At 43.3% G+C, this 26,859-nt stretch overlaps 1 protein-coding gene across 2 annotated transcripts in view; it reads left to right on the top strand.

Moving 5' to 3' along the window:
* LOC122565276 (dedicator of cytokinesis protein 7-like) overlaps positions 1 to 26,859 on the top strand; it is a 191,018-nt gene that overhangs the window by 132,912 nt on the left and 31,247 nt on the right. The window contains exons 26-35 of one of the 2 annotated variants that reach the window (XM_043721061.1): positions 1,178 to 1,324; positions 4,170 to 4,294; positions 6,923 to 7,086; positions 9,553 to 9,689; positions 10,808 to 10,990; positions 17,890 to 18,022; positions 22,237 to 22,336; positions 23,289 to 23,385; positions 24,379 to 24,513; positions 25,465 to 25,611. In XM_043721061.1, coding sequence (XP_043576996.1) covers positions 1,178 to 1,324; positions 4,170 to 4,294; positions 6,923 to 7,086; positions 9,553 to 9,689; positions 10,808 to 10,990; positions 17,890 to 18,022; positions 22,237 to 22,336; positions 23,289 to 23,385; positions 24,379 to 24,513; positions 25,465 to 25,611 — 1,368 coding nt within the window. The remainder of the gene's footprint in view (positions 1 to 1,177; positions 1,325 to 4,169; positions 4,295 to 6,922; positions 7,087 to 9,552; positions 9,690 to 10,807; positions 10,991 to 17,889; positions 18,023 to 22,236; positions 22,337 to 23,288; positions 23,386 to 24,378; positions 24,514 to 25,464; positions 25,612 to 26,859) is intronic. The other variant, XM_043721062.1, reaches the window with a different exon arrangement.

Below are 26,859 nucleotides of genomic sequence, written 5' to 3' on the forward strand. Positions count from 1 at the left end.
TACTGTGTGCAAATCTGGTCTCCTTCCTATCGCAAGGATGTTGTGAAACTTGAAAGAGTTCAGAAAAGATTTACAAAGTTGTTGCCAGGGTTGTAGGGTTTGAGCTATAGGGAGAAGCTGAATAGGCTGGGGCTATTTTCCCTGGAGTGTTGGAGGCTGAGAGGTCATCTAAGAGGTTTATAAAATCATGAGGGTCATGGATAGGATAAATAGACAAGGTTCTTTTCCTGAGGTGGGGGAGACCAGAACTAGAGGGCATATGTTTAGGGTGAGAGGGGAAAGATATAAAAGGGACCTAAGAGTCTACTTCTTTACAGCGAGAGTGGTGCATGTATGGAATGAGCTGCCAGAGAAAGTGGTGGAGGCTGGTACAATTACAGCATTTAAAAGGCATCTGGATGGGTATATGAATAGGAAAGGTTTAGAAGAATATGGGCCAAGTGCTGGCAGGTGGGACTAGATTGGGTTGAGATATCTGGTTGAGTTGGACCGAAGGGTCTGTTTCCGTGCTGTACATCTCTATGATTCTATGTCAATGTGCAGTGCTCAGAATGTGTCAGGCTTTGTCTCTCACATGTACCTAGACTCTCTACAGTGTGAAAGCAGGCCATTCAGCCCATCAGATCTCCAAACAGCATCCCACCAGACCTGTAATCCTGTATTTCCCATGGAGAATCCTCCCAGACTGCACAATGGGCAATTTAGCATGGCCAAGCCGCCTAACCTACTTGTCTTTGGACTGTGGGAGGAAACCCATGCATATACAAGAAGAACGTGCAAACTCTACCCAGTCAGTCATCCAAGACTGGGATTGAACCCAGGTCCCTGGCACTGTAAGGCAGCAGAGCTAACCACTGAACTACCACACTGCCCATAAATACATGTACTGATCAAACAAGTCAAGTAATCAACACCATGAAGTAAGAAATCAGAATTCCCAGTGTTTGAACGTAGTTTAGTTTATTATAAATGCTGATTCCATTGGGTGAGTTTAAATCAGGGTTAAGTATACAAACTCAAGAATTCAGCCTTCACTTGTGGGATTGGAGTTAGAGGGAAAAGTGTCTAGTGTATTTTCTGGCCAGAATACCTGACCACATTTAACCACACCCAGACATGCTCAGAATTTCATGTTCATTTGTACATGTCACGTCAACACTGAGACTTTTATTCTTAGCTTCTAGAGAAAGCTGCAGCCCGGCCTCATCTCCACGACAGACGCATCAACTTCCTGAGGGTTGTCTGTAGCCACGAGCACTTTGTTACACTGAATCTACCGCTTGCATCACGCTCCAAGCTTCAGGATGACAACAGGCTCTTAGAGGTAGAGCTTCCACAACCTGAAACCCTTATCACCCTCTGCATTCCAACCTCAATATAACCTGTACCCTTCTGGTCCCAGTATAACCTGTACCCTCCTGACCCTTGTAAATCCTGTACCCTCCCGACCCGTGTAAAACCTGTACCCTCCTGACCCCTGTAAAACCTGTATCCTCCTGGCCCCTGTATAACCTGTACCTTCCTGACCCCTGTAAATCCTATACACCACCTGACCCCAGTATAATCTATACACCTCCTGACCCCTGTAAAACCTGTACCCTCCTGACCCCAGTATAACCTGCACCCTGCTGACCCCTGTAAAACTTGTACCCTCCTGACCCCTGTAAAACCTGTATCCTCCTGACCCCAGTATAACCTATACACCATCTGACCCCTGTAAAACCTGTACCCTCCTGGCCCCTGTAAAACCTGTACCCTCCTGACCCCTGTAAAACTTGTACCCTCCTGACCCCTGTAAAACCTGTATCCTCCTGGCCCCTGTATAACCTGTACCTTCCTGACCCCTGTAAATCCTATACACCACCTGACCCCAGTATAATCTATACACCTCCTGACCCCTGTAAAACCTGTACCCTCCTGACCCCAGTATAACCTGTACCCTGCTGACCCCTGTAAAACTTGTACCCTCCTGACCCCTGTAAAACCTGTATCCTCCTGGCCCCTGTATAACCTGTACCTTCCTGACCCCTGTAAATCCTATACACCACCTGACCCCAGTATAATCTATACACCTCCTGACCCCTGTAAAACCTGTACCCTCCTGACCCCAGTATAACCTGTACCCTGCTGACCCCTGTAAACACACACCCTGTCACACCCCAGTATAACCCACACCCTGTCACACCCCAGTATAACCCACACCCTGTCACACCCCAGTATAACATACACCCTGTCACACCCCAGTATAACACACACCCTGTCACACCCCAGTATAACCCATACCCTGTCACACCCAGTATAACCCACACCCTGTCACACGCCAGTATAATACCCACCCTGTCACACCCAGTATAACCCACACCCTGTCACACCCCAGTATAACCCACACCCTGTCACACCCCAGTATAATACCCACCCTGTCACACCCAGTATAACCCACACCCTGTCACACCCCAGTATAACCCAAACCCTGTCACACCCCAGTATAACATACACCCTGTCACACCCCAGTATAACGCGCACCCTGTCACATCCTATTATAACCTGCATCCTCTCTCAGACCCAGTATAATCCTTGCCTTCTCAGAGCCCTGTACAACCCACGCCGTCTCGTACCCCAGCATAACCCTCACCTTCTCACACTCCAGTATAACCTACACCCTCTCAGACCTGATTATGACTGGCACTCTCTCAGACACCAGTACAATCCACTCTCTCTCAGACTCCAGTATAACCCTCACCCTCTCATAACCCAGTATAACTCTCACCCTCTCACACTCCAGTATAACCCATGCCGTCTCGTACCCAAGCATAACCCTCACTTTCTCACACTCCAGTATAACCTGCACCCTCTCAGACCTGATTATGACTGGCACTCTCTCAGACACCAGTACAATCCACTCTCTCTCAGACTCCAGTATAACCCTCACCCTCTCATACCCCAGTATAACTCTCACCCTCTCACACTCCAGTATAACCCACGCCGTCTCGTACCCCAGCATGACCCTCACTTTCTCACACTCCAGTATAACCTGAACCCTCTCAGACCTAATTATAACCAGCACCCTATCAGACTCCAGTACAATCCACTCTTTCTCAGACCCCAGTATAACCCTCACCCTCTCACACTCCAGAAGAACTCGCACCCTCAGACCCGATTATAACTGGCACTCTCTCAGACACCGGTACAATCCATACTCTCTCAGACCCCAGTATAACTCTCACCCTCTCACACTCCAGTATAACCCGTGCCCTCTCATACCCCAGTATAACCCTTATTGTCTCACACTCCAGTATAACCTGCACCCTCTCACACCTGATTATAACCAGCACCCTATTAGACTCCAGTAAGTCCACTCTCTCTCAGACCCCAGTATGACACTCACACTCTCACATTCCAGTATAACTCGCGCCCGCTCACGTCTGATTATAACCAGCACCCCCTCAGACTCCAGTACAATCCAGTCTCTCTCAGACCAGAGTATAACCCACACCCTCTCTTACCCCAGTATAACTCTCATCCTCTCACACTCTAGTATAACCTGCATTCTGTCACACCCCAGTATAACCCAAACCCTCTCAGACCTGATTATAACCAGCACCCTCCCAGATCTCAGTAGAACCCGCACCCTCTCAGAGTTTAGTAGAACTCACACCCCAATATAATTCACACGCTCTCACACCCCAGTATCACCCGCACCCTCTCACACCCCAGTATCACCCGCACCCTCTCAGACCCCAGTATCACCCGCACCCTCTCAGACCCTAGTATAACTCACACCCTCTCAGACCCCAATATAACCCACAACGTCTTAGAGCCCAATATAACCCACACGTTCTCACACCCCAGTATAACCTACACTGTCTCAGACCCGAGTATAACCTCCACCCTCTCAGATCCCAGTATAACTCACGCCCTCTCGACCCCAGTATAATCTGTTTTTATTGTCTTCAATTGGTCCTTTGGGTCTGCTCTGGATCATCGGTGTTCCTGCAGCTGATTGAGCAGCTATTCCTGATCCTGAACCAGGCCTAGCCTCCTTCACTCACTTTGTTATGCGCAGTGTAACTCCCTGTCATACAGTTGCACTCAGATCGCACAACAAGCTTCCTGCTAAAGTTCCAAAATATACTTTTAAACTAAAAGAGGAACAACATTTCTTTTCGCAGGATGCCACTGTTCATGACTCTGTTGCTGGAATGTTTAGACTTTCCAGGAAATTCCGTCAGCAGCACTTCCTGGTGGGACTGCTCTTAAAGGAGATAGCTGATGTACTGAAGCCGGATTCGGGAAGGTGAGCAAAGCAGGTGTACTGAGACTGAGGCTGCATCCCATTGTAATCAAGAGGATGAATGTTCTATCCCACGCCTCTCCTCATCTGGCTCCATTTTCAGTTTAAAATGATGGAAGTGAAGAAAATAATCCTATAAAACTAACAGTAAATCGAATGTAAAGCATGGCAACCTGATCTTCACCAAGGTGATTTTAACCATTACTCCACTTGACACCGGGGAGAAAAAGTAGCCAGTGTCTGGTCCATCATTAAATGAGATCATGGCTAATTTGATAACCCTTAACTCCACATTCCTGCCTTTTCCCCACTAACCCTCGATTCCATTACTGATTAAAAATCTGTTTGTCTCAGCCATAAATACATTCAATGACTTAGCTTCAACAATCCTCTGTTGTAAATACTTCCACAGCTTCACTACTCTCCAAGAGAAAAATATATCTCTCTTTTAAATGTTAAATTACTCTAAGGTGCCCTTTGGTCCTAGACTATCCCAAACCCTTTCCACATCTACCCTGTTAAGTCCATAAAAAATCATGCATGCTTCAATAGTGTTGCCTCTCAGTCTTCTAATTCCAACAAATACAGGCCCAGATGACTCAACCTGTCGTCATAAGGCAATTCCTCTATACCTGGTATTAATGTAGTGAACCTTCTCTGGATTGCCTGCAATGACAATGCATGTTTCCTCAGATTAGTGGCCAAGAACTGTTCACAGCTGTGGCCTGACTGATGCTTTGCATAGCTTTCAGAAACCCACCCTAGTTTGATACTTCATTCCCTTTGAAATAAAGGCCATTTGCCTTCCCTATTACCCAAAGAACTTGGATGCGTTTTGTGATTCATGTACAAGGGCTTCCAAATCCCTCTGCTGTGTAGTTTTCTGCAGTCTTTCTCCATTTAACTAATATTCAACTCCTGTATTCTTCCTGCCAAAGTGCCTAACCTCACATTTTCAAACATTACATTCCACCTATTAAGTCTTTGCACACTAGTTTAATCTGTCTATGTCTCTCTGCAGACTCTGCGTTATCCTTACCATTTGCCTTCCCACGTATTTGTGTGTCATCCACAGACTTGATGATAGTACATTCACTTTCCTCACCCAAGTCATTAATATATATTGTAAATAAATGTGGGCCCAGCCCTGATTTGTGGCACACCACTAGTTGCAGGTTGCCATCTTGAAAATACTCTCTTATTCCAACTCTGTCTTATTTTAGTTAGTCAATCCTCTATCCATGCTAATATACTACCTCCAACACCATAGGATCCTATCTTATTAAGTAGCTGAATGTGTGTTACCTTATCTCACACTTTCTGAAAGTCCAATTATCTTACATCCACTAGTTCCCCTTTATATATCCTGCTTGTTAACTCAAATAATTCTAAGTTTGTCAGAAATGATTTCCCATTCATAAAGTCACCATGTCTGGATTTCCAATTCTCCTCTCATTTGTGTGCTTGCTTTTGTTTAAGCCATACCTTAATTGTAAAATCCTCACTCTTGTTTTCAAATCTCCCACCTGGCGATGCATCTCTGTGACCACCTCCAGGCTGGTGATGCTCCAAGGTATCTGGCCTTCCTCTAATACTGACCTCTTGAGCTACTCCAGTTTTACCTGTTTCTCCAGAAGTGGCTGCTTAGCTCCAAATCTTTCCAACTGCCCTTTGCCTGTCTATCTCTTTGTCTCTCTGCTTCTTTTAAGGTATTCCTTAAAACTGACCAGTCTTTTAGTTGCAAACTAAACTGGTTGTATATTTCTGATGTGGTTGGTGTCAGACATTGTTGATAATCACACCCACAAAGAGCCCTGGAATATTTTCTTACGTTAATGAGCTTATACACATTCAATTTGTGGTTGATGTTCTACATCCAGTTCCAGCTAACACTCATCCAGCAATATAAACACGTAGCAAAACACCCTCATCACAACACTGTTGCACCAACAGAGGACTAAAATAAAAGCAAAAATATTCCAGATGCTAGAAATCTGAAATAAAAACAGAAAACGCTCGAGAAACTCAACAGGTTTTGCAGCATCTGTGAAACAAAAACCAATGTTACTCTTGACAAGAAGCTTCATGAATAAGAGTCATAATGGACTAAACAGTAACTGTTTCTCTCTCCACAAATGCTGCAAAACCGGCTGAGTTCAGCATTTTCTGTTTTTAATTTCCTCTCACACAATAATTTTGCAACAGATTCTCCCATACAGTAACTGAGCAACACACACACACATACAGGAACCTAGCAATAGATACATTCACACATTTCCTAGTAACAGGCATACATTGTCTTAGCAACACACAAAGCTCATACACAACATGAAAGCATCTATACATGTTATAATGTTTAGAAAGGTGTGCAAACACACATACGTACATCTGCTAACAAATACATTTGTTTGCACACACCACCTTTGGAGAACATATATACTGTACATGTACATTCAGACAACTATTATTAGATGTGTAGTTATGAAATTAATACTACACTTACACACACTTACACAGAGTGTACATTGTTACACACATACACAAGCTAATTTTTTCATTCTGTCATGCCACTTTGCACTTTGACAATGGAAGTTATTGTTTGATGTGTTTAACTGCTATTGCTTCATGCAGATTGATCAGAAGAGAAGCAGTGAACTTGCTTCATAGCCTCCTGGCTTCCCATGATAAAGACCCAAGACTGTGGAACCGTGTGCTGAAGGCGAAAGTGGCAGCATTGTACCTGCCACTTCTGGGCATCATTCTGACCGCTCTCCCTCAACTGCAGAACCTGTCAGGTAAATGAAATGCAGGAATTGGCAAAGGCTGTGGGGAAGGCACAAGAAGTGTGATGGATAATAACAGAAGTAGAACACATCCTGATTCACAAGAAATGATGAGTAATACAGCTCTGAATCTGGGTTAGATTTTTCCTAGTTCCTCCTTTAGCTCTCCCTCTCTCTCTCTCTCTCTCTCTGAGGCCTGTGTTTAAATTGAGATTTGCCAGGGGTTCGTCATGAGACTGAGCTGTGTGACAACAGCAGATTCAGGCCAACAGCGAAGCTCTGAAACATGGCTGCCATCTTGGGGTGCCAGTATGTGCAGCGGAGGTGCACTGTAGTGTTTAACAGGAAATGATCTGGTGATACAGAAACAGACTGATTGCAACAGAGAGGGAGGTTTTCTCTATAACTCTATCATGTCTGTACTGGCTCTAAAAATGGCATCATTACCTTGTGCCAATCTCCTGCTATCTCCTCATACCCTTGCAGACTATTTCCTCCAAATTTGCATCCAGTGCCCCTTGCTTCCCACTGTGGGAGAGTTTAGGACCATGCAGCAACATTATTTCGGAATAAGAGGTTTCCCATGTAAGACCAAGATGAGGAGGAATTTCTTCTGTCAGAGGAGAATGAATCTGTGGAATTCTTTGCCACAGAGAATTAGTATATACAAGGCTGAGAGACAGATTTCTGATCAGGAATGGGATCAAGGACTATAGGGAAAAGGTAGGAAAGTGGAGTTGAGGTTTATCAGATCAAGCATGATTGCATTGAATAGTGGAGAAGATATGATGGGCTGAATGGCCTACTTCTTATGGTCTTATGGCCAGAATGCCTTGGTATCACCATCTGGACTCGACAGTGACCTCCTAACAATATGTTCGGCGCACTGGAGCCAAGATCAAAAAGAGAGTATCCCCATACATAAAGTTTAAAGGAGGGTAAATCCCCCTACAGAAAGTTTAAAGGAGAAATTATCTCTGTACAGAAAATTTAAAGGAGAGAGAATCTCTACTGGGGCAGCAAGATCAACACATCACAGATAGCTTCACTCATCTTGGGATACTCTAACATAGCAGAATTTTACTAAAACACAGTTCTTGCTCCCAGATCTGGAAACAGAAAAGAATCCCAAGCTTATATTTTACTGAGCAGAGCCTCCTATTAAAGAAACAATCTGGGCAAATAATATAGAGGCATCTAAGAGGAGAAAAGAGCTGCACTTACATAGCACCATTCACACGCTAAGATCATCACAATGTGTTTTCCAAACAATTAAGTTCTTCTGAAGTGTTCTCCCTGTTATTGAATTCAGTATTAGTACATGAAAGAGAAAGGGATAGAAGCTTTCGCCAATAGGGTTAAGGAACAAGGATTTTAAAAGGGTTAAGGAAGAAGGGGTTTTTACGGAGAATGAACATGATCATAGATCAGTTAAGCTGAATGGCTTATTCTTGTGCTGTACTTTCTATTTATGGTAACTTGATCTAAATTTGTTCAAGACTGTTCATGGCACTGGGATTTGTTGATTCATTATCCAGGTAATAAATTTGACTTGTGTGGTTGGCCAGATGCTAACATGTAGGGCAGTAGTGAGGGAGTACTGCTTCACTGTTTATAATCTGTCTCTCAGGTGAAACTTTAAACCAGCACTCCATGTGCCCTCTAATGGTGGATAGAAGAGATCACATGCTATTCTTGATGTGGAGGAGCTGGTGTTGGACTGGGGTGGACAAAGTTAAAAATCACACAACACCAGGTTATAGTCCAACAGGTTTATTTGGAAGGATTAGCTTTCGAAGCGCCGCTCCTTCATCAGGTGGTGAAAGCTAGTGCTTCCAAATAAACCTTTTGGACTACAACCTGGTGTTGTGTGATTTTTAACACTATTCTTGATGTCCTGGCTGATACTGATCTCTTAAGTAATGTCACAGAAGCAGGTTACACAAATATTGTCAGAATGCTCCTTGTGGGGAGTTTGCTATGTGTAAATTGGCTGTCGTGTTTTCTCTCCATTAAAAGTGACTATACTTTGGAATGGACCTCATTGGCTTTAGAGTGTTTTGGAGCATGCTGAGGATTGTCTAAGTTGCTATATAAATGCAGCTTTCTTTCACTTCATAAAACAGACATAAATAACTTGATAACTGGTGTATAATTATATTGATATTTGCAACTTGGAAAAGGTCCCAGTGCTGACAGTAAAATTTGCAAGATTTTCACTCAAGCATTTGCTATCGGTCTTCACGCTGCGTGTTTGGGATGAAACGCGGTTTCAGATTCTGTGGTCTTTGCTGAGCTATTCCAAATAAAACTCTGTCCTGTTGAATTAACCAGGGTACTTTGGAGTTGACTTCACTAACTGTAGAATGAATCATCACGGTGCCTTTGCAGAAAGGTGGAAGTTGATGATCTCCATTTTCCCAGGTTTACTGATGCTGCCTAAACTTATTCCTTTTCCTATTGAACTTTTGTTTTTAGATTCAGACGGCTCAAAGAGCAAATTGACGGCACGCTATTCCAATCCCAGAAATGCCTCCAGCCTCATATTCACATCACCAGTGCTGTTGACCCCACACACTGCTTCAACAAACAGATACTCAACTCCCATCGCGGGGGTAAGCTCTTTCCGCTCCAGGGTACTTAGCTTCAGAGTTGCCTCTCAGTACTGAATCCAGCAGCTCAGACTAGTCTCGGCTCATTAACTGACCCTGAGATCCTGAAGAATCTAGGTTGTCACACAATTATCACACAGAAAGAGACTACTCAGCCTACTGTGTGTGTATGTGTGTGTGTGCGAGTGTCTGTATCTGTGTGTTTGTGAGAAAGGGAGAGAGTCTGTGTGTGTTTATGTATGAGAGAGAGAGAGGTGTGTGTCTGTGTGCTCTTTAGATGGTGACATGCTTGGGTTCACCCATGTTCTACATTCCCCTATTTTGCCAAAATTTAAACTAAGTTCTATCAAGACAAATAATGTTTTGGATAAGTGGCCGTGAGCAACAGCTCCCTTCTGGAAGCAGCAGGGAGCCAGGGCTATCAGAGGAAACTGCTGAGAAAGAGAGCAACTGGCTCTTCATGCAGTCTTTTCTTAATCCCCAATTCAGAGGAGGCAGTTTCTGAATCAATGGAATCACCCTTAGCACACGGGGAGATCTGGTCTTTGTGAGGGGCAGCAAGAGGGCAGTACAAACTTGACATTGTCCAGTTCCCATTGCCATCTGAACAGTGGGCATTAATGTTCCTATTCCCACCTGAACAGTGAACATTAATGCTCCCATTGCCATCTGAACAGCAAGCATTAATGCTCCCAAGTCTACATGAACAGTGAGGATTAATGCTCCCATTACCACCTGAACAGTGAGCATAAATGTTCCTATTGCCACTTGAACAGTGAGCATTAATGCTCCTATTGCCACTTGAACAGTGAGGATTAATGCTCCCATTGCCACTTGAACAGTGTGCATTAATGCTCCCATTGCCATCTGAACAGTGAGCATTACACTCCCAATTCCACATGAACAGTGAGGATTAATGCTCCCATTACCACCTGAACAGTGAGCATGAATGTTCTTATTGCCACCTGAACAGTGAGCATTAATGCTCCCATTGCCACCTGAACAGCTGGCATCATTGTTCCCACCCTCCCACATTGATCCTGCCCTGTGAGCTTGCTGGCAGTCTCATCAACCACAGTCTGTCACATGGATGATCCAATGTACCATTCTCTGTCTTGCAGTTCTCAAGTCCAAATGCTACCATAACAGCAGAAGTGACCCAGACACTCTTGTTCTGTTTACTGTGGATTCTGAAGAATGCTGATGAAGTGACCATTAAAGGATGGATGCAGAGCCTTCCGACCCCACAGATGCTCAGCTTTCTGGAGCTTCTTGACCTCTGTGTGTCCAACTTTGAGTATGAGGTCAGAGCACTATAACTTCACACGTTAATGAAGGATCATTTAGAGTATCAGTAAATCCAGTGGATTCACTTTCCAAAGCAATGTACGAGCGATTCTTCTGGGGAAAGATCTGTTCCCGATCAGTGTGCCCTGCAACTCCAAGTGGAATACTGGAGATCCAGACTTCTAGCTCTTTGATGGAGTCACATGCTGTGGATAAGGGGGAGCTTGTAGACAGACTACATTTGCATGTCTAGAAGGCATTTGATAAGATGCCACATCAATGATTCTTTTGAAAATAAAAGCTCATGGTATAGGGTGTAGCATATTAGCACAGATCAAAGACTGACTGGCTGACAGAAAACAGAGATAAATGCTTCCTTGTCTGATTGGCAAGTTGTGGTGAGTCTAATTTCACAGTGCTCTGAGTTAGGCCCTCAACCTTTTGCAATGTCCATCAATGACTTGGATAAGGGGACTGAAGGCATTGGAAGTTTCAGACGGTGAGAAATAGGTTGAGTAAGTGGGAAAAAATCTGGCAGATGGATTATAATGTGGAAAATTATGAACTGTTCAACTTAGCAGGAAAAATAAGAAAGAAAACAGAAAATGATTGCAGAATTCTGAGGTGCAGAGGGATTTAGATTCTAATGTATGGCCTGCAACAAGTTTGTATTCAAGTATAGTGCATAATCAGAAAGGCGAATGGGATGCTATCCTTTGTGACACGAGGAAATGAACATAACAATAAAGATGCTATGTTTTAGTTACTCAAGGCTTTGTAGAGATCACATCTTGAATACTATGTGCAACTTTGGCCTCCTGCTTTGAGGAAGGATGTAAATGCATTTGGCGACTGTTCAGAGAGGGTTTACTGGATTGATACCTGGAATGGGTAGAGACATAGAGTCTTAGGGATGTACAACACGGAAAAAGACCCTTCAGTCCAACTTGTCCATGCCGACCAGGTATCCTAACCTAATCTAGTCCCATTTGCCAGTACTTGGCCCATATCTCTCTGAACCCTTCCGATTCATATACCCATCCAAATGCCTTTTAAATGCTGCAATTGTACCAGCCTCCACCACATCCTCTGGCAACTCATTCCATACACACTCAACCTTCTGTGTGAAGAAGTTGTCCCTTAGGTCCCTTTTATATCTTTCCCCTCTCACCCTAAACCTATGCCCTCTAGTTCTGGACGCCCGCTCCCCAGGGAAAAGACTTACTCTATTTGTTCTATCCATTCCCCTCATGATTTTATAAACCTCTGTGAGGTCATTCCTCAGGTTGACACTCCAAGGAAAACAGCCCTGGCCTATACAGCCTCACCCAACAGCTCAAACCTCCAACCCCTGGCAGCATCCTTGTAAATCTTTTCTGAACCCTTTCAAGTTTCACACCATCTTTCCGATAAGAAGGAGTCCAGAATTGCAGCAATATTCCAAAAGTGGCCTAACCAATGTCCTGTACAGCCGCAACATGACATCCCAACTCCCATACTCAATATGCTGACCAATAAAAGCAAGCATACCAAATGCTGCCTTCACTATCCTAACTCCCTGTGACTCTACTTTCAAGGAGCTTTGGAAACTGCACCCCAAAGTCTCTTTGTTCAGCCACACTCCCTAGGACCTTACCATTAGTTTATAAGTCCTGCTAAGATTTGCTTTTCCGAAATGCAGCACCTGACATTTATTTAAATTAAACTCCATCTGCCACTCCTCAGCCCATTGGCCCATTTGATCAAGATCCCATTGTACTCTGAGGTAACCTTCTTCACTGACCACAATACCTCCAATTTTGGTGTAATCTGCAAACTTACTAACTAAACCTCCTATGTTCGTATCCAAATCATTTATATAAATGATGAAATGTAGTGGACCCAACACCGATCCTTGTGACACTCCACTGGTTACAGGCCTCCAGTCTGAAAAGCAACGCTGCACCACCACCTTCTGTCTTCTACCTTTTTTGAGCCAGTTCTGTATTCAAATGGCTCGTTCTCCCTGTATTCTGTGAGATCTAACCTTGCTAACTAGTGTCCCATGGGGAACCTCGTCGAAAGCCTTACTGAAGTCCATATAGATCACATGCACTGCTCTACCCTCATCAATCCTCTTTGTTACATCTTCAAAAAACTCAATCAAGTTTGTGAGACATGATTTCCCACACACAAAGCCATGCTGACTATCCCTAATCAGTCCTTGCCTTTCTAAATATATGTAAATCCTGTCCGTCAGGATTCTCTCCAACAACTTGCCCACCACTGACATCCGGCTCACTGGTCTATAGTTCCCTGGCTTTTCCTCACCACCCTTCTTAAATAGTGATTCCACATTAGCCAACCTCTAATCTTCTGGCACTCACCAGTGGCTATCGATGATACAAATATCTCAGCAAAGGGCTCAGCCATCACTTGCCAAGCTTCCCAGAGTTCTAGCGTACACATCTAAGGGGCCCCATTCTCTCCCTACTTACCCTTTTGTCTTTAATGTATTTATAATAACCTTTGGATTCTCCTTAACCCTATTTGCCAAAGCTATCTCATGTTATCTTTTTGCCCTCCTGATTTCCCTTTTAAGTATACTCCTACTGCCTGTGTACTCTAAGGATTCACTCGTTCTCTTTTGTCTATACCTGACATATGCTTCCTTCTTTTTCTTAATCAAAACCTCAATTTCTATAGTTATCCAGCATTCCCTCGACCTACCAGCCTTTCCTTTCGCCCTGTACTGCCTGAATTCTTGTTATCCCATTTCTGAAGGCTTCCTATTTTCCAGCTATCCCTTTACCTGTGAACATCTGCCCCTAGTCAGCTTTTGAAAGTTCCTTTTGAAAGCCTAATACCATCAAAATTAGCCTTCTTCCAATTTAGAATTTCAACTTTTAGATCTGATCTGTCCAAACCCATCACTATTTTAAACTAATTGAATTATGGTCACTGGCCCCAATGTGTTCTTCCACTGACATCTCAGTCACCTGCCCCGCCTTATTTCCCAAGAGTAGGTCAAGTTTTGCACTTTCTCTAGTAGGTACATCCACATATTGACTCAGAAAACTTTCTTGTCTACACTTAACAAATTCCTCTCCATCTAAACCCTTAACATTATGGCAGTCCCAGTCTATGTTTGGAAAGTTAAAATCCCCTGCCATAACCACCCTATTATTCTTACAGATAACTGAAATCTCCTAACAAATTTGTTTCTCAATTTCCTGCTGACTGTTAGGGGGTCTATAATACAATCCCAATAAGGTGATCATCCCTTTCTTATTTCTTAGCTTCACCCAAATAACTTCCCTGGATGTAATCCCAGGAATATCCTCCCCTAAGTGCAGCTGTAATACCTCATCAAAAACACGACTCCTCCTCCTCTCTTGCCCTCCTTTCTATCTTTCCTATAGCATTAGCATTTGTATCCTGGAACATTAAGCTGCCAGTCCTGTCCCCCCCCTGAGCTACGTTTCTGTAATTGCTATGATATCCCAGTCCGATGTTCCTAACCATGCCCTGAGTTCATCTGCCTTCCCTGTTGGCCCTCTTGAAGGAAATGCCATTTATCCTTCATTGTTCTCTGCTTTGTTCTTTCTTGCCCTGACTGTTTGACTGGCTTCTTTTCTCAACTGTACTGGTTTCAGATTGATCTTTTTCCTCACTATTTCCCTTGGTCCCAACCCCCACCTTACTAGTTTAAATTCTCCCGAGCAGCTGTAGCCAATCTCCCTGCCAGTATATTAGACCCCTTCCAATTCAGGTGAAATCTATCCTTCTTGTACAGGTCACGTCTACCACAGAAAAGATTCTAATAATCTAAAAATGTGAATCCTTCTCCCACCAGCTCCTCAGCCACACATTCATCTGCTCTATCTTCCTATTCCTACCCCTACTAGCTCATAGCACCGGGAGTAATCTAGATATTACTACCCTCGAGGACCTCCTTTTTAATTTCCTGCCTAACTTTCTATATTCTCCCTTCAGAATCTCATCCTTTTCCCTCCCTATATCGTTGGTTCCAATGTGTACAATGATCTCCTGCTGGTCCGTCTCCCCTTTGAGAACATCGTATGCCCTCTCTGAGATATCCTTCATCATGGCACCAGGGAGGCAACACACCATTCAGAGTTTTTGCAGCTGGACACAGAAATCTCGTTCTGAGCCTCTGACTAGAGAGTCTCCCAACACAATCGATCACTTGGAACCTGACGTACCCCTCATTACAGTAAAGCTTGTCTAGATACCAGAAACATGGCTATTTGTGCTACATTCTCCTGAGAGTCCATCACTGGGCGGCACGGTGGCACAGTGGTTAGCACTGCTGCCTCACAGTGCCAGAGACCCAGGTTCAATTCCCGCCTCAGGCGACTGACTGTGTGGAGTTTGCACGTTCTCCCCGTGTCTGCGTGGGTTTCCTCTGGGTGCTCCAGTTTCCTCCCACAGTCCAAAGATGTGCAGGTCAGGTGAATTGGCCATGCTAAATTGCCCGTAGTGTTAGGTAAGGGGTACATGTAGGGGTATGGGTGGGTTGCGCTTCGGTGGGTCGGTGTGAACTTATTGGGCTGAAGGGCCTGTTTCCACACTGTAAGTAATCTAATCACCCCCTATATTTTCCAAAACAGCATACTTTTTGAAATGGGGATAGCCAAAGAAGACTCCTGCACTACCTATCTACCTCTCCTCCCTTTCCTGGAGTTAACTCATCTATCTGACTGTATCTGCAGTTTTCCCCCTTCCTCTAACTGCCATCTATCACACCCCCTTGCTCTTGTAAATTCCTCATTGCTTTTAACTGTCGCTCCAACCGATCCATTTGTTCTGATAGGATTTGCAACCAAAGACATTTTCTGCAGACATAATCCTCAGTAACATGTAAATTCTCCTTGAACTCCCACATCTGACAAGATGAGCATATGACTCTACTAAAAGCCATCTTTGTTCCTGCACAATCTGCAGACCCAGAAAATAGCATTATCTTATTGCTCTAAAAAAAGGCTCCGGGCTAATTTAATAGTTATGGCTTATATTTTTAAAATTTACTCAAGAGACAGATCTCAATAAAACATACAATCAAGCAAGAACTCACTATCATTGATTTACAGTAAGGCTACACTTAAAAACTATTTACTTATATATTGCTGTGCTGTGAGCTCTCTCACACAGGATCCTCCAAGTTGTGAATTTCACTGCTTGTTAAGTTTTCCTAGATGCAATCCAATATCCAGAGATACATGAATTCTAACAGCAAGGCAGTAACTGCGCACGTTCACTGCTGTGTCAGTTAGCTTGTGGGCGGGCGGGTGGGATTGTTTGTTTATTTCTTTCTTTTCCTTTCTCTCTCTCTCTCCTTCACTGACCATGTGCTGCCTATTGTCTATCCTTCTCCCTTTTTAAAGTGCCATGTTCTAAACTTTTTTTCTCCAAACCTCCAAAACAATGCAACAGCCTATAAAACAGTAATTACTGCTCCTGGAATTCAAGAAAATCACCTCCAACACCTGAAATACCTTAAAAAAGGAGCAACTCCTACAGCCAGAATTTTTTTCCATCCTCCATCTTGGATGGGCCTTGTTCCCATTGGAGATTAGATGAGTGAGGTGTGACTTTACTGAAGATTGTAAGACTTTTTATGGGTCAGTCCAGAACTAGGGGCACTGTTTTAAAACTGGAGGGGGAACTGTCATCCTTTCAAGCCAGAGATGAGAATTTTCTATTCTCTCAGAAGTGGTCGAGGTGGGATTTTTAAGTGAAAGGTGAATAAATTCTTATTGGGCGAGGGAATTGAGGGTTATCAGGGGTTGATGGAAATGTGGAATTTGAAAGACAAGAAAAAAACTGCAGAAAGCTGCAACGTAAAGGGACTTGGAGGTACTTGTGCTTGAAACATAGAAAGCTAGCACACAGGTACACTAGGTAATTAGGAAGACTAATGGGATGTTGAAATTCACACAATGCCAGGTTATAGTCCAACAGGTTTAATTGGAAGCACTAGCTTTTGGAGCGCCACTCCTTCATCAGGTGGTTGTGGAGTACACATCTGATGTAGGAGCTGCGCTCCAAAAGCTAGTGATTCCAATTAAACCTGTTGGACTATAACCTGGTGTTGTGTGATTTTTAACTTTGTACACCCAAGTCCAACACCAGCATCTCCAAATAATGGAATGTTGGCTGTAATTTCAAGGGGGTTGGAGTATAAGAGTAGGGAAGTCTTACTGCTAGTGTAAAAGGTACTGGTGAAATGATATCTAGAGTACCGTGAGCAGTTTAATCCCCTTATTTAAGGAAATATATTATTTCATGGAGGCAGTTCAGAGAGGGTTAACTAGGATAATCTCTGGTGTGGAGGGATTGTCTTATGAGTAAAGGTTAGACATTTTGCAACTCTACTCACCAGAGTTTAGAAGTATGAGAGCTGATCCCATTGAAGCATATAGCACTCTTAAGGGGCTTGACAGAGTAAATTCTGAGAGGATGTTTACTCTCATGGGCTACATGGCATAATCTCAGAATTAAAGGGCACCAATTTTAGACTGATATGAGGAGAAATTTCTTTCAGAGATTGAGAGTCTTTGGAACTCCATGCCATTGAGAGCTGTGGAGGTGGAGCCCTTATGTGTATATATGGCTGAGAGAGATAGATTCTTGATCAATAGGGGAATCAAGGGTTATGGAGACAAGGCAAGAAAGTAGGAATGTTGGATCGGCCATGATCCTATTGAATGGTGAAGCAGGCTTGAGAGGTCAATGGCCTACTCCAGTTCCTGTTTCTTATGGTGTTTTGAAGCAGCTAACTGCAGGAAAGGCAGATGAAGGGACCTCATCAGCCTGTAATCCTTTTGTTTGCCTTCACATTTCTGTGTGAGGAGGGAATTACCTTCATGACTGGAGCAAGGACAGAATGACATAACATTGTATCTGTCGGCAGGGCCAACCAACCACAGAACAGGTCGGCAGCCATGTTTATAGGAAATCAAGAGACATGAAGGCACGGCTGGAGGATGCCATCTTCGGAACCACGGGAGCCCGCAGTGAGATGATGAAACGCAGGGAATATCCAGGTGAGCTGGAGGGGCATTCCCTACATTGTGCAAACCCCAACACCCTGGATAAGGTGACACTGTCACTGCCTAAATCATCGAGCTGTCTCCAATTATTGGTTTGGCACTTTGTAGCTTGAACTGCATCATGACTATTTCAGTATCTGAGCAGTTGTGGGTGGTGCTGAATGTTGTTAAATTGTTGAACATCTGAGCTCCAACAACACTCCAGCTTCACACTACCCAGGGCAAAGCAGCACATTTGAATGATACCATGTCTGCCACCTAACATTCCCTCCTACACACACAAAAGAAAATCATCCTTTTATGGACCGGTGAGGATGAGGTCAGAACTAAATGCATCACTATCATATATGTGACCAAGCACTTACTGTCATGTCTACTGCATATCAGAGCTAAATCTCAGGTTTAAATTCAATCATTCACTGTTCATGCCAATAATATTGACTACAATATTTTTCCCCATACTGTAGTTAATGTATTCAGTCTTAAAATAGCGGTTCCACTTTGATTTGCAAAAAATTCATTCGCTAAGCATTTTTTTGGTAGGTTTAAAGCTGTTCTCTTTCTCGTAGCATACCTTTCTTCTCTCCTCTCCCTTCACATGTCCCCAAACTTCAGTTTTTCCCACTCCTTGATCCTGAGTCTGAGAATGAAGTTTGCCTCTTAAAGCCAGAACTTTGCACAGCTCCCTAGGTTTGGTCATGCCAATGCCTCTACAGTTTTACCAAGTGTTCCATGTTTTTGTACTCTACCTCCCTTTCAAGAAATACCAATATTCCATTTGCTTTCCTAATCACTTGTCAGACCTGCATACTATAGCTTTTAGCACTCAATTAAGTCAGGACTCTTTGCAGCATTCTGCAGTCTCTCTTTAGTTAAATATTAGTCAGTGTGTCTATTCTCCCCATGAATTTGTATCATCAATAGTCCCACGTGATGTGCCAGAAGACTGGAGGTTGGCTAACGTGGTGCCACTATTTAAGAAAGGTGGTAAGGAAAACCATAGACCGTTGAGCCTGACAATGGCGGTGGGCACATGGTTGGAGGGAATCCTGAGGGACAAGATTTGCATGTATTTGGAATGGCAAGGACTGATTAGGGATAATCAGCATGGCTTGGTGCGTGGAAAATCATGTCTCACTAACTTGACTGAGTTTTTTGAAGAAGTAACAAAGAGGATTAATGAGGGCAGAGTGGTGGATGTGATCTATTTGGACACACTAAGACATTCGACAAGGTTCCTGAAGATAGACTGGTTGGCAAAAGTTAGATCTCATGGAGTACAGGGGGAACTCGCCATTTGGTAGAGAACTGGCTCGAAGATAGAAGACAGAAGGTGGTGGTGAAAGATAGCTTTTCAGACTGGAGACCTGTGAGCAGCGTTGTGCACAAGGATTGGTGCTGGGTCCACTACTTTTTGTCTTTAACATAAATGATTGGGATGTGAACATAGGAGGTATAGCGAGTCATGAAAGTGAACCTTCCAGCTCAGTGAGCAAACTTACATCCATAGGAGGTATAGTTAATAAGTTTGCAGACAACACCAAAATTGCAGGTGTAGAGGACAGCAAAGAAGGTTACCTCAGGGTACGATGGGATCTTGATCAGATGGGCCAATGGGCTGAGGATTGGCAGATGGAGTTTAATTTAGATAAATGCGAGCTGTTGCATTTCGGAAAAGCAAATCTTAGCAGGACTTATACACTTAATGGTAAGATCCTAGGGAGTGTTGCTGAACAAGGAAACCTTGGATTTCAGGTTCATAGTTCCTTGGAAGTGTGGTCAGGTAGATAGGATAGTGAAGAAGGCATTTGGTATGCTTGCCTGTATTGGTCAGAGCTGAAAATGTGTTGCTGGAAAAGCGCAGCAGGTCAGGCAGCATCCAGGGAACAGGAGAATCGACGTTTCGGGCATAAGCCCTTTTTCAGGAATCAGTGCTCTGTATTGGTCAGAGCATTGCATATCGGAGTTGGGAGATCATTGGTAAGGTCACTTTTGGAGTAGTGTGTGCAATTCTGGTTTCCCTGCTATAAGAAGGATGTTGTTAAACTTGATTCAGAAAAGATTTACAGGAATGTTGGAATTTGCAGGGTTGGAGGGTTTGAGCTACAGGGAGAGGCTGAATAGGCTGGAGCTGTTTTCTCTGGAATGTCGGAGGCTGAGGAGTGACCTTTATAGAGGTTTATAAAATCATGAGAGACATGGATAAGATAACTAGACAAGATCCTTTCCCTGGGGTGACTGAGTCCAGAACTAGAAGGCATAGGTTTAGGGTGAGAGGGGAAAGATTTAAAAGGGACCTAAAGGGGCAACTTTTTCAGGCAGGGGGTGATGCGTGTATGGCATGGGCTGCCAGAGGAAGTGTTGGAGGCTGGTACAATAACAACATTTAAAAGGCATCTTGTAGTGTTTATGAATAGGAAGGGTTTAGAGGGATATGGAGAAAATGAGGACTGCAGATGCTAGAGATCAGAGCTGAAAATGTGTTGCTGGAAAAGCGCAGCAGGTCAGGCAGCATCCAAGGAACAGGAGAATCGACATTTCGGATTCCTGAAGAAGGGCTTATGTCCGAAACGTTGATTCTCCTGTTCCTTGGATGCTGCCTGACCTGCTGCGCTTTTCCAGCAACACATTTTCAGCTCAGTTTAGAGGGATATGGGCCAAGTGCTGGCAAATGGGACTAGATTAGGTTGGGATATCTGGTCAGCATGGATGATTTGGACTGAAGGGTCTGTTTCCGTGCTGTACACCTCTATGACTCTAAGTGAATACTGTCACATTTTCCCACATATCAAGTGCCAAATTTTTCATTTAATCTATCTGTAGCCCTTCACAGACTCCTTGAATCCTCCTCATGATTTGTTTCTCTACCTATCTCTCTATCTTAAGTAAGTTTACCTACAATAGATTTGGTCCCTTCATCCAAGTCATTAATAATTGAATAAATAGTTGAGACCTCAGCCCTCATCCCTAAGGCACTCCACCGCTCTCAATTTGTCAACTTGAAGATAACCCATTTACTTTGGCTCTTTGCTTATTGTTAGTTTATGTCCTGCATTAGCAGCTTCAGCTAGGAAACCTGCTGTCATTCTTCATGACAGTAATCTCTCTAGCATCAGTCTCTCACATCCACTGTACTTTATCTGAAACTATGCTGTGACATCCATCATTCAACTGTGTTTATGTCAGCCCCTATTTTGATGTCATCCACTTTGCACTAGAGGTGATGTCTTCAGCTTTTCAGCTCAAATTAAATGGCTGAAATGCTTGCATTTTCTTTTCTGGGTTTCAACTTTTACACTTCTTTTAGCTCTTTTCAATTTCAAACGCTCCTTCATTGGTCTTATGGTCTGTACATGGAACATTTTTTTATCATCCGCATTGTAAAGACTTCTGTTTTCTTCAACAGATTGTTACTTACTGTACAGATTTCTAAGGCGTTCAACAAAGTGGATAGAATATAGCATCTTATGAGTTCCTTCCAACTACAAGCTTGAGCTTTCTTGTTGGTAACACAACTTCCATCTTCTCAAAATACTATCTCCTGACATCACTCTACCTTCTTCTGTTGGGTTAGGGGGTTTAAGCTATAGGGAGAGGTTGATTAGGCTGGGGATGTTTTCCCTGCAACATCGGAGGCTGACGGGTGACCTTATAGAGATTTGTAAAATCATAGAGTAAATAAACAAGGTCTCTTCCCAGGGGTGGGGGAGTCCAGAACTAGAGGGCATAGGTTTAGGGTGAGAGGGGAAAGATATAAAAGAGACCTAAGGGGCAACCTTTTCACTAGAGGGTGTTACGTGTATGGAATTAGCTGCCAGAGGAAGTGGTGGAGGCTGGTACAATCCCAACATTTAAAAGACATTTGGATGGGTATATGAATAGGAAGGGTTTGGAGGGATATGGGCCAGGTGCTGGCAGGTGGGACTAGATTGAGTTGGGATATCTGGTCGGCAATGACAAGTTGAACTGAAAGGTCTGTTTCCGTGCTGTATATCTCTATGACTGTATTTAAATGAGGCCTATAGTCCTCAACATGATGGGAGCATCTTGTTGTGATGGTAGCTGGCCAGCTAACTGAAAGGTAAAAACCCCACCCCAGGTATCTAATGTTGCAGATGTTGCTCTAAATGCCACCCTGAAAACTCCATCCCTGGCTAAGGTTGGTATTCCTTCCTCAAAGTATCCCCTGTGTTTCTTTGTGTTTTCAGGAATTGACAGGTTATTCTCTCGGGTGAGTGTGGGCCTACAGGAGAAGTTACGCTGGCGAAAGGACCTGACACAGTGGCGTCAAGCTGTTGATAAAGACAAGTAAGAGAGTACTGTTTCCTCCCTTGGAGCATAATGTAATAGTTAGTTGCCTGAGTGTGTGAAGGACTACTTCCTGTGAGTATGAGCGTAACCAGCTATTACTGACTTGGCAGTGCCCTCTATCCCAGGGTGTCAGGGCAAGCCATTCCTAAAGTTGTCATTTATACAGGTTCTGTGCTCAATTTCAGGATCAATAGCCTCGTCCACCCTCTGTGTGCCAATGTGAAGGAGATGGGTTCATAGGACTGATCAGCACTTTCGCTGCAAGGACATCGTTTTCTCTTTCTCTTGCTCCAGTTTCTTTCATTGATCAGACATTAAGTCCCCTTGAAGAAAGAATCTGTGAGAAACCACTGTCAGTCAGATAAGGGTTTGCCTGACAACCTTCTGGAGGCATGAGAAACCCATGTGAATTCAGGAGAATCACTGAGTTACCTCAATATCCTAGCAGACTCAGGGACACGGACCTTTACCTGTTTCAGTATTGAACCTAATTAGTCAGGGTTTTCAATGTTAGCACCTTCCAGCCACTCAGTTCAACACTGTCATTTTCCTGTTGGCTTCGCCCAAGGTTATTCATGTCCAACCACCTTCTGGGCACCTAGCCTATCCAGCCCAGCTTCACTAAATCCAGCTCCTGATTCCGCAAAACACCATGATCATAACCTAAAGGACAGAGGCTGTGAAAGAATTGATTGCAACTATATTATGCAGAGGGTAATGGCAGTGTGGAATGAAGTGCATGGAGGAGGCAGTGAGCGCTAATTGTGTCAGCAAATTCCAGGCCGAGTTGGGGAAATGCCTGTGGAGACTGTGTGAAATGTGATATTTCCTGGACACTTGATGTAGAACCCAGAGGCCTATTTCTGTAACTTTCTAAATTCCTGGCTCGAGTTGACACCATGTGTTTCCAGCTCTGATACTAACCCTGATGTCACCTCTGTCTTCTCAGGTTGAAGGCGGAACTTCAACAGGAAGCCCTGATCAGTGGGAACTTGACCGTGGAGACAAACCTGATTGTGCTCGACACTCTGGAACTGGTGATCCAGGTACGAGGTGCAAAGATCCTCTTGTCCACTCCCCATTACTCCTCCCACCTCAGCCTCTCCTAACCCCTACTTTCAGATACCATTGTTAATGATTGGCATATAAAGGTCAATAAAATGAGCCCTGTGAAACCAGCATGTGCACTGTCTCAAGGATTCAGATGTCTTAAGGGGGTTGTCCTTCAGCATCAGTGATCAACCGACACACAGTCAATGAACAAGATCTTTTCATTCACAGGGCACAAAGTTCAAGGTGAGTGGAGGGAGGTTTAGAGGAGACGTACGGGTAAATCTTCTCACCCAGAGGGTGATGGGTGCCTGGAATGCAATGCCAGTGGAGGTGATGGAAGCAGGCATGATACAGGATCATGAGGCAAACAGAAGGATAGAAACCGCACATGGACAATAAGTAGCGAGTCTAAATAATGACTAGAATCGGTGCAGACTTGGTGTGCCAAACAGCCTGTTCCTGTGCTGTATTGAATTTAATTGATTAGAATTAAAACTTGAATTGAATTCTTCAGATTTGCAAAACCAAAACTTCCAAATCAGTAGTATAAACTTTTATTAGAAGACCTTTGATGATGTTTTTAATATAAGTACATTTGTTTGGATTCCCTGGTGGCTGGCATCTCTGACTTGATGTGGTAACTTTTGCGTCACTAATTACCTGGTCTCTCACCCTAATAGAGGCTTGATATCGACCATCCTCCAATCTATTGCTAATATTAACTCACAAGTAATTATATTAGCCAGTACAGTCTACTACCATTGTAACGTAACTGATAAAGATATCACTCATGCGGCTTCACACCTTGTTTTGCAAATTGCCTGTCTGCTGTAATTATGAAACACTATTCTTGGAAATGATTACTCTTTATGGAGTCAAACTCTAATTCCTCTCATTTCTGAGTTATGAGAGAAAGGAGTCAGAGGAATATGCCACTCCCTGCCCAGTTAACCAGCCAAAGATTTTACAGCATTTCTATCTTTCAGCAGTTAAGCTCGATGCCGGAGTTTAAACCAGTAGTCACAAGGGTCCTGAAGGTCCTGATTCACAGCCTGTGTTGTAACCAAAGTACCCTGTACCTGCAGAACTGCTTCAACACACAGAGAGCCCTCATTGCTAAGGTAAGGAGATGGTTCATGAAAGGGGTTGTAGCTTTGGGAATAAGAATGTGAGATTTAAGTGAATGGAGTTCCTGGATGCTAAGGCATTGGGAAGAACTCAAAGGAGGGACAGTGCTGAAGCTGTTTTCTTTGAGGATGATGAGGGGTGCATTGCCATGTGATCCAAGAAAACAGCAAGTGAGACTCAAATTCAAACAAAACTAAAGATTCTCAGGCTCCACACAGCTTTACTTATTCAAGTCCCATTGCTCTATCAATACGAAGTAATGCCAATGGATTGACACTGTCTGGTACGTGCATGGAGCAGCACTTTTTATTTAAGGGATAGAAATGTGCGTACTCTACTTCAGAGAAACCAAAATAATGGATAAAAAGACCAACGAGGAAGCATTTTCTTCAGAAATCACATGTAGACACATTGTTCTGTTGTTCTTATGAGAGACCATTACAGTAAAAAAAATTGTTTACATGGCTATTCTCCTTCCCTAAGCAAAGAGAAAATATTTTGGACAGAGTTTTGCGCAAAGTTGTGACTTTCATTATAATACATTTTCTATAAGCCAAAAAAAGCTGCAAGTGATTGGTATCAACATGTTGTCTCTACAGAATCCTTCAGTCCTTAGTGATTCTGATGCTCCAACCCCAATCTCTTTTAGTCTGTGTTTCTGTCCGTCCTTCAGTTTCTGTCTCTCTATCTGAGGCTCTTACATTTTCTAACTCCTACAGTTTCTGTCTATCTGTTCTTGTCTGTCTCTCTCACACTCTAAAAGTTTCAAGATGGATATCTTGTGACTTAAGTGCAAACTTAGTTGATTTAATATTGAAGATTTAGACACGGAATCGCAGACAATGTTAATGCTTGTTGATGCTGTTGATTTATTGCTAATCCCCTGAATATTTAAACAGTTTCTCCTACAGCATTAACTAGTTGTTTCTGTGCCCCAATTGCAGTTTCCAGAAGTGCTTTTTGATGAAGATTCGGAGCACTGCATGGACCTGTGCTTGCTGCTTCTCCAGAGGTGTATGAGTCACTTTGAGAGCACCAGGGCCCAGGCCTCAGCTTCCCTCTACCTCCTTCTGCGGCAGAGCTACAAAGTGGTGAGCAAGAGATAATTTGAAGGATTCAGGTGTTGTTTTAGCTTTGATATTTAATTTCCATAGAAATTAGGGATGCGATCTGTTAAACCTGTCGCAGCCAATAATCTTTACTTACTTTTAGGTATATTTACAAAACGTGCATTACAGAAGTATGGCTCCTAACTCTGGAATCCCATCAGTGACACTTCATATTATTTGAGTGCCAATAAACAACCTTTTTTAAACAAGTGCTTTCAGGTTATTATAACAAATTTGTTACAGGAAAGGTATCAAATGAAAATATTCTCAGTATCGATGGTACACTCTAGCCCCTGTCGAGTCCATGGGTTTTTGGAAGGCCTTAAACCTGTTGGTGAACATCATGTGCTCCCTCTCTAGGGACAACTGGGCATGGAAGTAGTATCTCATCGTACTCTTTCGAGGTACAATAAACAAAATTAATTAACAAGCCATTGGAAAGGAAGTGTTTCTTTATATTCTATTGAGTAATCAAATCATCTAACAAACTAATATGAGCCCAAGTAATTAACTAATGTTTGCCCTCCTCCTGTTTTGACTTAATCTTAATTTATGCAATTAAAACTTCCTGTCTTCTTTGTCAATGTCTGTGGGTTCAGGTTGCACTGCAGTAACTTGAGTAGAAGATCCCAGCACATAGTCCAGCATGGCACTTTGCAATGTTGTTGTGAAAGGTGTTAAATAAATAAAAATCTTTTTGTTCTCTCCATGCCATTGTTTGAGGACCCTTGTGGAGAAAGTTGGAGAGTGACTGCATCATCTAGGCTAGAGCAGTCGACATCCATGAGGAGTGGTGCAAGTAACACCGATAACTCCTGATGAAGAGTCACTGGACCTTAAACGTTAACTCTGTTTCTCTCTCCACAGATGCTGCCAGACCCTGCTGAGTTTTTCCAGCATTTTCTGTTTTTGTTACTGATAACCAGTCAGTTTAATTGATTACAAACTCTGGGCTGGAAACATTCAAAGACACACATTCCATAAATCTTTTCCACAATTTCCTGCTTTTGTCTTAGTGATATTGGAATTTAGTAATTTTAATGATGAAGGTAAATATATTGACATGGCAGGGTTAACTGGCCCATGTCACATCCGTGGTTGAGAGCTATGACAAAAATAAAGTCATGTTTGCAGCTGGCACCCTTTGGCAGGGGGAGGGAACATCAAACAACCAGGAAGAGGCAAGCCAACTATAAAGAGATCTAGATCTTTTTATTCAAGATACTAAAG

Source organism: Chiloscyllium plagiosum, chromosome 31, assembly GCF_004010195.1.
Source record: "Chiloscyllium plagiosum isolate BGI_BamShark_2017 chromosome 31, ASM401019v2, whole genome shotgun sequence".
Classification (NCBI taxonomy): domain Eukaryota; kingdom Metazoa; phylum Chordata; class Chondrichthyes; order Orectolobiformes; family Hemiscylliidae; genus Chiloscyllium; species Chiloscyllium plagiosum.